The sequence below is a fragment of the Lolium rigidum genome, chromosome 2, assembly GCF_022539505.1.
Source record: "Lolium rigidum isolate FL_2022 chromosome 2, APGP_CSIRO_Lrig_0.1, whole genome shotgun sequence".
NCBI classification, from domain to species: Eukaryota; Viridiplantae; Streptophyta; class Magnoliopsida; order Poales; family Poaceae; genus Lolium; species Lolium rigidum.
In genome coordinates this window covers 232,732,479-232,743,317 of record NC_061509.1, presented here as the reverse complement: position 1 = coordinate 232,743,317, position 10,839 = coordinate 232,732,479, and the positions used below count along the sequence as shown (strand labels likewise).

General features: G+C 43.4%; 1 protein-coding gene across 1 annotated transcript; it reads right to left on the bottom strand.

Moving 5' to 3' along the window:
- Positions 1-7,270: 7,270 nt before the first annotated feature.
- Positions 7,271-8,284, bottom strand: LOC124688308 (expansin-A5-like). Its single transcript, XM_047222000.1, has 3 exons — positions 8,071-8,284; positions 7,660-7,990; positions 7,271-7,577 (listed from the first exon to the last, which is right to left on the bottom strand). The coding sequence occupies exons 1-3, from the start codon at positions 8,282-8,284 to the stop codon at positions 7,271-7,273; spliced, it is 852 nt and encodes a 283-aa protein (XP_047077956.1).
- Positions 8,285-10,839: the final 2,555 nt, after the last annotated feature.

Sequence of the window (10,839 nt, the reverse complement as noted above, 5' to 3'; positions counted from 1 at the left end):
GCTCCCTTGGCCCATGGGGTAGCCGGCCGCGCTTGCCTAATGGGCTCCCCTTCCATGAGGGACCCATTTAGGTGTAGTGAGTCTTTTTAATCATTTAAAGCATATTTTAATATATTAATTTATTTATTAACATATTAGATATATTATTTAATTTTCAATGATCCCAGACACCTCTCGAACCATTCCGAACATCTTTCGGATACTCCCGGAACCCCTTTCGGATCCAAAACAATCTTTAGTTTTGATAAACTTTTAAGTGTGTTACCCTACGGTTCGAGAACGACACAGACATGATCGAGACGCCTCTCCGATCAATGATCACCAAGGTGTTCTGGAGAACCATAACGACCACGTGTGTTCTACGAAGATGTGATCGTCATTTGAACCATTGCGCCAAGTCCTATTCCCTTTGTTTCTTGGATACCAGCACTCGTCCGAGATATGATCATCTCTATTACGATACCTAGTTCGATCTCGTTGCCGACAAGGTCATTCAACTCGTTCACGTGTGATTCCATCCCCATGAAGCCATGACCTAGTCATACGTTGCACATCTTTATGGATGTAATCTCACTGTGGGCTCAAAGTATCAATCTGTCACACGGAATTAAAAATCCTGCTCTTGACACATACACCTCACTACCTCAGCCTACCCCTTCGGAATACTCGAGAACACCTTTATGATCATCCTGCTATGGAATGACGTTTGATGCCTTTTTTAGAGCAACCTCCGGTGATAGCGATTATGTATAATCTCACGGTCTAAAGACTTAGGTCTCTACGCTATCTTAAACATCGTAACGTTGAACTTTCTGACATGATCGTGTTAAAATACCGATATGTTGGTATGCCTATCATATTATTCATCTGATGATATAACTTCATTGTCAATGGCTTGTGTGTGCACATGATCGGGAAACCTCGGTCATCAATTGACCTCAATGAACTAGTTTTATGTGCATACTAGGAGCCTGATTTGTTTACATATCACATGTGTATCAATGTTTCCTTTAATACATTTATAACATGCCACGAAACTATTATGAACTACTGAGATATTATAATAAAGGCATGTTATATTTTGCTAGCAAACAAGATATTGTGAAAAAAAGGCACACATCAATAGGGGAGTGGACAAATGGAGGCCGAGCTAGATGTAACTTTTTATTTTTAAAAATAGGAAATCATATTTTTAAGTTTTAAAAAGTTCTGAAAAAAAATCATGGATGTAGCCAATGATGAAATCTACAAACATGCAAAACTCAATGTGAAGTTCTTAATATTTTAGGCTACACAAAAATGACAAATTGTGGATCTAAGTATAGTGATTAGTGCAAATTTCAAAACAATAAAACTTGTCATAATTTATCATTTTTGTGTGGTGTGCATTACAAAGAATTTTACATTAAGATTTTGCATGTTTTTAGAATTCATCATTGACTACATCCAGAATTTGCTTCGGATTTTTTAAAACTTAAAACTATGATTTTCGAATTTTAAAAAATAAAAGGCTATACTTGGCTCGGTCGCCATCTCCACTTTTCGACATCAATGGTAGGTGTTGATTCGGCTCTACGCGTGCTAAGCTAAACACTCTCATCAGCGCCGTGAATGGCGTCTGTGATGCCAGGGCTGCTCGAGTGAAACACCGGCCGCCGCACATGCCGCAAGCTTTGCCTGTCGCCGTGTCGATCGTGGCGTTTCCCCACGGTGTCTAGGTTTGCTTCCGACTAAATGTGCAAGGTTTAGGGACGAATCTGGCAAAGACAGTGACATGGCATAGGCCAAATCTGAAGATTTCTCGAGTATGTACAGTACATACACCCCTTTCTTACTCAGTTACTCATTGTGGGATGTTGGCCACGATATTTCTGTATTTGTACGCATCCTTTTTTATTGACGTTCCTCCGACAGTTTCAAGCACAAATTACAAGCAGTCCAGCACGATCATGGCTATAATTTAGCGCATGGGCCATGTGTGCATGGTGACCAGTGACCACTGACCACCAACCTCCATTAGAACATCCTCATCATACTATATCAACCTGATGTACTACTACGTACGATGTTTACTTAATCTTTATATTTTTTGGTAGAACAACACCGAGAACCCTTCCAGTTCTGTTAACCCCAACAATCGACGGCGACAGAAGAATCCAATGGTTAGAAGGCGGCTTCACTTTTATTGACTGTTTTTTCTGGTCAACAAAATTGACGGTCAGAATTCGCCGTCTGGGAAGATGCAGCCTAGAGGAACCAGATTCCTGACCGTCGCTGCGTAGGCGTCCACTTTGTAGAGCCCAATGCGGCCTCGGGCAGTGCAGAGCAGCGCCCGTCATGACCCGCAGCAGGCACGGGTTTCTACTGCTGCTTCTCGCTCCAAGCCTCCAACGCATGCTTGACTTGACGCTGCACACACGGAAGGAATCCTAGGTACGCTTGTCGCGTCTCACACAAATTTTATGCGTGCTTTGCATGCAATCAAGTACTCGGTGAGTAGAACTGTATCGTGTATATATATATATATATATATATATGGGAAATAGTGGGCTACCATGGTGCATAGCTATGCACACCAATCCAACCATTAGATCATCTATAGGGAGCACAAAGAGAGCACACGGTGTTAGTCCATCACACATGCATGGCATCCTCCTCCGTTATATTCAAATCACTGCCATCCAGTTGATTCAGGTTGGGAAATAGCTGGCATAGGCTGCCGTTGGCGTTTTCACTTCCCTTTTGATACCAAAACAACAACCCATTTGTAAAGAAACTTAAAATAGTACATCCAAATTTCGTACGCACCTGACCATAGAACGTTTCTACCACATTTTCGTACCAAAATGACAACCAAAATGAGACACACATTCCGAACCAATTTTACAACGGAGTCACGGTACGTTCCACCGCAAAACAACAAGCTTTCCAAGGTATGATCTGTTTTTATTACTTAGCGATCAACTAGCAAAGTGAAAAAAATCCTTGGTTGCCTATTAGGTAGAGGTTTTGAAGGGTAAGAAGAAAAAGGTATGATCTGTTTTTATTACTCAGCGATCAAATAGCAAATGTATGATCTATACTGCTTGCAAAAAAAATTAAATTGAAGGGTTTTTGGATTGCTTGGTGCAGCTACAACGAATGTAGGTTAAAGTTTCGGTAACTAATAAACCGAAACTAGGTAGTCCTTTGTTACTTACTTGACCATGGAACAGAAACTAAGTAGAAAATCCATGGCATATGAGTTGGAAGAAAAACACGTACGCACATGACCATGGAAAGTTTCCACCACATTTTCTTACCAAAATGACAACCAAAATGAGACACACATTCTGAACCAATTTGACAACGGAGTCACGGTACGATCCGTTGCAAAACAACAAGCTTGCCATGGTACGATCGGTTTTTATTACTCAGCGTTCAACCAACAAAGTGAAAAAAATCCATGGTTGCCCATTAGGCCGAGGTTTTGAATGGTAAGAAGAAAAAAGGAGTCGGCCACCAAAACAAACACATGATTTGTGCAATTCAGTAACCATTTACCCATTTTCTCTCGGTTTCATCCAATAGCAATGAGCAGCCTGAGCACATGTGTGGCAGATTCAGACGCTAGCTTCGACAACATACCGGATGACATCGTCTCCGCCGTTCTTGGGGCCGTAGCAGTTTCCGCGAGGTTCCCGTCGGATTTTCTATCCGCTACCATGGTGTAAGTCATCGGTGCTTTATTCATCTCCTCACGGCCAGGCCACAATTTTTTTCATAACCACACAAACTCATTGCACATGAATAGTCACATGAATAGTCAGCATACGGTCACCCATGCCACATGAAATGACAATAACACACGGCCACGGCATGTCTTTTCAGACTCCACGCATACTTGTTACGGTTGTTTTTTTCTTGAATGACAACTAACTTGCGCCACGGACTACATTTTTTTTTGTTCCAAATCGACAACAAACCAATCACACGGTCGCAGACGAATGTTACATGTCGTTTTCGAACTAAAACAACATATAGAAATTTCTCGGATGGCCGTAACAAGTTTTGTTGTCGATCATGAAACAAAACAACAACCGAATCTCGAAAATGGTTCACCGTCACCACGTTTGCTTGTCAAAAAAAACCTAAACAACAACCAATTATCTCAACGGGTGACCGTGTAGCAAACAGCTTGTTTTCTTTTGTACCAAAACGACAACCATGATGTTGCATGGTCGATAGCTCGTAAAAAAAAACTAAACCGTCGACTATTATTTTTTGTGGTTTAAATAACGGTTCAAAAAGTGGTAAAATATACCAGCACTTTCCACACCAGCGTGACAGTTTTTTATACATGTTAGTCAACGCTACCAAGGAACATTGTGTGATAAAATCTATAACGCATGCAAAAAAAATTAAATTGAAGGGTTTCTGGATTACTTCGTGCAGCCATAAGGAATGTAGGTTCTAGTTTTGATAAAATCTATACCGCATGCAAACTCTATCCTAACTAAGTTTAATAATGAACATGCACCCATCTGCACCGTCAAGCAAAAAAACGGTGTTTCATTTCCAAAATGACAACTAAACCGTATCTATGCAACCTAGTTGGGACGGTGCTCGGTGCTGTTTTGCTAGGATAGAATCAACGGCATTGTTGCTACGTTGGAAAAAATAATTCAAACACGCACGGGGACACTGCAAACGGACGTTACACTAGATGACTGCCAGATCAGTTTGATGTGAACCTGGGAAGAATTAGAGCCCCACTATCCAACGGTTGGTAGGCTATGCACAGCTATCACCCTAGGTAGAAAATCCGCGTCGATATATATATATATAAAACATAAGTTTTCGAGCATAAGTTAAAATAAGACAGGAATTACGTGTACTGGGACGATCGGAGGTTTTTGGCTTCCCGGCTCTAGTGATCTTGGTGTTTTAATTTCTAAAATCACATTTACGAGTTTATTAAACAAATGAAAAAAATCCGCAAAATATCGCAATATATCAGTTTCAAATAATATTGTATTATGACCTATAAAGAATAATAAGCGTCAACCTGAGTAAGCATATTTCATTAGAGCAACCCTCCCATGCCCCCCCCCCCCCCCCCCAATGGCGCTCGGCAAGGCTGGAAGAGCCATTTGGGGGGTGTTGACTGGTGAGGTTGTCCGCACCGGCGCCTCCCATATTGAGCCCCCAAATTTTTGTAGTCTAATAAATTACACAATTCAAACAATTAAATTATTTATTATTACAAATATATCAAAATTTGAAGCTAACAATTTCAGTATCTTACACAACAAATTCAATAGTTTATTACAATAGTTAAAACTAATAGAATTATATAATTTAATAGTGCAAGAGACATATCAAATGGCGTTTCCTTTTCTCGCCAACAAATGCTCCACCGGATCATTGCGAAGTTTCAGATGAACTTAACCGTCACAAATTTTTTGATGCATGGCAATGAAAGATCCAAATTCGACCAGCGCCTCGTGACAACAAGAGGCCCCTGACTCTCGAAGGTCATATCCGTAGCCTTTGGATCAACATGCTCACGCTCGATTATCATGGTGTACATGATCACATAGGCATTCACCATCTTCCACAAGTGAGAATTAGATCTGATTATAGCAGGTACCTGACAATAGAAAAACTAGCTTGGAGCACACCAAATACCTGCTTGATATCTTTTCCTACAAGCTTCCTCACACTGTAAATACCAGGCCATCTTCTCCGTAAACGAGGTGGAGACTGTCTTCAGAAATCGCTAATGGTGGATAAATGCCATCAGCGAAGTCTACCAAAGAATGGTGAGTGTTGAAGCACATTAATGTTACTGTGTGATTCACCTATGCTAAAAACAAAACAATGCAAATCCATATATCATTGTCCGACACAGCTTCAAGCACGACATTGCACTATTCAGTGTGACACTTGTATATTCCTTGCCAATCAAACGGTTAATTTTCAAACAGCAATGCATGCAGTCCATACTTTCAAGCAATCCGAACTGGAAATCACCTTGCTGCATTTTGAGCCAATATTCATGTTGCATCCACTTCATCTGGTGTCTTGGGATAGTGCGGCCCAAACATTGCACTGGTATACTTTGTTACTACCTCTGGACATCTTTAAATGACGCGTCCACATGCATAGATCTTCCTATAGCTAGCTAGCCTCCGCGTTAATTATATCCGGACGGACGGAGGGAGTATTTTTGTGTAGCGGGCGTGAGAAAGAATTTTCAAGAGGATTTGCACTGATTGTACTTTAAATCACCGCGTGTTGTCAAAACTGTACAAAAAAAAATTAGAACTTAAAACATTATATTTTTTAAATTATTTAAATGAAGGATCACTAATGAATGAACTCAGGGGCCCAAGACACCTTTCGAACTGTAGCAGGTACAAATTTAACAGGATTTTCTGTTCACCTAACATTCGTAGGCAAGGTCTGCTGATAAGAAATTTTACCGATATTGCTGGTTAACCTCAACTGAGAAATGGATTGATGTTGCACATGATTCTTCCATGTGATGCATCACATGGAAGTTTTACAGTGTGCTTCTTCCGTGTGATATTTCAGGTCAGCTGGTGCTTCCATCTTTTCGAATCAACGGTTACACTAAACAAGTGGGAGCAAAATTCACATCTCAGAGTTTAGAGTTAGAATAAAGAAAGAACAGGAGCAGTTAACAAATCTTCCCCAAACAAGAAAAATGTTCAGCTGGAGATTCACAAGTCCAGGGAAGCACAGAACTGACAAAAGTAAAGCTGAACATTGAGTAACAGTGACACAGTAGAAGTAAAACTTGCATAAGCCAGAGGCTTAAATTCAAATTAACTCAGACTGAAGTTCGATAGTCGGTACAACCACACCACAAAACACAGGACCACACACACACGCACACAAAGACATCCTCGAGACAAGGCCATCGTCCAAGAGAAGAGGCCGAATCGCTAATTTGGCGGGTGATACAAGGCGGCCATTGTTAATGAAAGCCAATCCTTTACCACCGCTGCCATCCTAGCCAAAAGCTCGTTCAAATGCTTCGGCTAACACACACACCTACTAGTAACACTGAGGCGCCAGGAAAATTAAGAGCCCATGATAATACTAGGCCTAACTACCCGCTACTAACCGATCCCCGGAGAACGTAGTGCTCGAGGAAGAACCACACCATAAAACCATGGCGCTTCCAAGCACGCTCCAATCGGGAGGAGGAATACGACTACTACTACTACTAGATAGGACGCGCACTTTCGGCGCTGGTTCATCAGAACTGGGCGCCGCTGAATGTCTGGCCGAATGACCAGCCGTGCGGCACGGCGTTGTTGGAGACGACGGAGCGGCCGTCGCCGGCGGTGACGCGGAAGGAGAGGCGCTGGCCGTCGAGCATCGCGTTGCTCTGCCAGTTCTGGCCCCAGTTGCGGGACAGCGCCTGCCAGGCCGCGGAGCGGTCGGACTTGACGGCCACCGCGTGCACGTCCCCCGGGCCGCCGACGTTGGTGACGAGGACCAGGTTGAAGTAGGAGTGGCCGTTGATGGTGAAGCGGATGCCGCCCTTCTTCTGGCACGCCACCCTGTGGAGACGAGGAACGGCACTGTTAGCGTCGGTTCAGACGGGTTGGGAGAGCAAGAGTAGATCTGGGAGGAGTGACGGACCTGCGGTAGGAGACGGGCACAATGCCGGCGCGGTAGAGCGCGATGCGCTGGAAGACGGGCTGCGCCATGTCGAAGTGGGCCCGGGGCGGGTTGCACCATCCGCCGTCGTCGGAGGCCTGCGCGAAGTTGGGCGGGCAGAAGTTGGTGGCGGTGACGACGGTGGATCCGGGCAGGCATGCGTGCGGCGCGCCGGCCTCGGTGCCTGCCGGGTCGCAGCGCACCTCGAAGCAGGCGCCGCAGCTGAGGCCGTTGTTGAAGAGCGCCGTGCTGAGCGCCGCCGTGTTGGAGCCGTAGCCCGTGCTGTAGAGGTTCCCGTACCCGCACGCGCCGCCTGGGCAGAGGAAGGAGCGAACAGTGAGCAACAAGAGATGCGAAAGAAAAAAAGAATGTAGTGGGAGGGGGGGTGGGTACCCATGGTGCCGGATGCGTCGCCGCCGCCGTAGAAGGTGGCGTGCGCGGAGGCCCAGGCGCCGCCGCCGAGGGGAGCGTGAGCCGCGTGGGCGCGCCCTGGCTGGCCGTGGCGGTGGACGAGGCCGTGCCCCGGCAGATGATGGCCGCGTCCCTGCCCGAGCGGGAGAAGCGAAGCGACGAGGAAGGCGAGGAGGACGGCTCGGGCGGGCGCCATTGGCACGGGGACGGAGCGGGAGCGGCGCGGCGGGGAGAGTGAGTGAGGCGGAGCGGTGTGGAGTGTGGAGCTGGTCGGAGTGGTTGGGCGAGGATAAATAGAGGGGAGGCGGTGCTCGGCGGGGGGAGAAAATCGAACTGTTTCGAAACGGTACGCGGGCACGGCGCAGCGCACTGTGGGGTCCGCTCGCGGGTGTGGGGCACGGCGGAGGTAGCGGCCAGCGACACGGGTATCGTGGGGCGTTGGGAGGCGTGGCGGGAGTGCGTGAGTGGTAAAAGCAAGCAGCAAAGAGAAAAGTCGAGCGAACGAGCGTGGTGGGTGGAGTAAAGATGGGGCAGACTGCTCCTCCACGCGGCGCGGCGGTGCCAAGTTTGCAAGTGTGGCGCGCGGGAGCTACGCCGTAGGCTTTGCTTGGTTCGCGGGCAATTTGCAGATGCGTGCAGGTACTACCTCCACCAAGACCGAAAATCGCTGATGATATTACAAGAACTACTCCGTTCGTCCCATTAAACATGTGTGAGATTTATCAAAATTTAGAACATTGGTTAGCTTTAAGAACATTGGTTAGCTTTAAGCTCTACAAAGAATGGTTAACGATTACTTGTTAATTTGTTATTTTTTTCAAAAGAATAACTTCTAAAGAGAAGAACAAAAGGTGTTTCAAACAAGGTGTATTGGTTACTAAGGTTTGCTAGTGTGTATTTTTATTTGCTTCACTAAGTAAGAACTAGTTGGTTTTTAAACCAGGTGGTTCATAAATCGCTACGCCTTGTAGGTTTTAGTTGGGCATCATCATAGAAAGTGAATTACTACATGGGGTTAATATTATGGTTGATCACAATGATGTTTAATACAAAATGGTGATTACAGTTGATGACATGATATCAATTAGTTAGTGTTTACCATTAATTGATCATACAAGACTTATTTAAAATGGTTACTTGAAATGACAATCTCATTTGGAAATTGGGACTTGTATATCTCCGGTTTGAGCATGAGCATGCATCAATTTACTTGGTATTGATATTAGGGGTAGTTTCTAGAACAAGATGATTACTTTTGATATGCTTCTAGGGTTTTACTAAATTAGGGTTTCACCTAAAACATAATTAGGGTTTAATATATGATAAATTAGGTTTTCTCATTTGTTATATAATTTTAAAGTTTTAACTTGATGAGTAAAGTTAAACTTAAAACAACTTTTAAATAAAAGATAATAATGGGCTTCACATTTTTCTTATTTTTATTATTTCAATAACATGACAACTAGGATTAAAAAACTTTTAAATAAATACAAACTCCGACGAAATCTTTTGGTCGTTTCTGAGAGATTGTGAGAGATAGAGGGACTGAAAGAGTGGCAAAGAACTAGGGTTCTACGGTGAACCTTCGGGTAGCTTTATAGCTGCCAGCGAGGCCTCTAGCGTAACTTCACCGGCGGCGACGGTCGGGATGGAATAGTGGTGTCAGCACGATGAATGGCACAAATTTGAATAAATTCGGATAAGACGGACGCGAGATGGCTATGTGATGATCAACGACGTTCGCGAAAGTACAAAACGACGGCGAGAGATGTGGCGAAGGATCATCGTCGCGCTGCCGATCATCGGGAAGAAGATGATCTCGCTTTTCTTCTGTTATAATATTGAATCGTTGTCTGGGCTAGGTTGGCTTGTTTGCGAGGTTGTGCTGGCACGTGGTGGTGCTGGGCTTCGCTGATGGGCTGCGGTGGCATGACATGTACGTTTCTATTCTTTTACTTTTTCTGTTTTGAATTTCCTATTATAATTTTGAATTCAAATCTGGACCTCTGCAAGAATTATTCAAAGATATATACCATGGTTTGGTATTAAATTTATGTGTATGAATATTCTAATAATTTTCTTGTTTAGTTTAGATTTAAAATGGGTATCTTTATATATGTAGTTTCAGATTCTTATTCTTCTAGAGTTCAAATTATTTTCTAATGCATCGTCAACATATATGAGTATGTATAATAATTTTATTTTGTGTTATTGAGATGCACAAAATTGAGCAAAGTTTATATTATTGTTTGACTTATTATTGGTAAGCAAATGCAAAGGAATATTAAGTTGTGTTCTTATATTTTTTGAAGGACTTGGAAAACTCTAAATGACATTAAAAATGTTATTTCCGGAATATATAAAGTTTTGGATTTAGATTCGTAGAGGTATTATTAGTTCTCCCATAAAAATATATTTTTCTTAGTATCAGAATTAGGGTCCACTTTATGATTTAGGGTTTGTTTGCTTGTCTCACAATCTTGGGAAAATGGTAATTATGATTGTTTGGTTGAATCTTGTGGTTTGAAGGATAGGCTTAGTACTAGGATTTTCATTATGATTACCAATTGATGCACAAATGAAATGGGGATGTGATCTAGAGTTGCCAAGTGTTAAAGGACATGTGACTAACTAGAGAAGTTGAGGATAGACTAGAGTTTGATCTGCTTCACCATTGATAGGATAATTACTTCAAAACATCACTAGAGTTAATATAGGTGCTTGGCTAGGCAAGGTCTTGTTGTCCTTAAT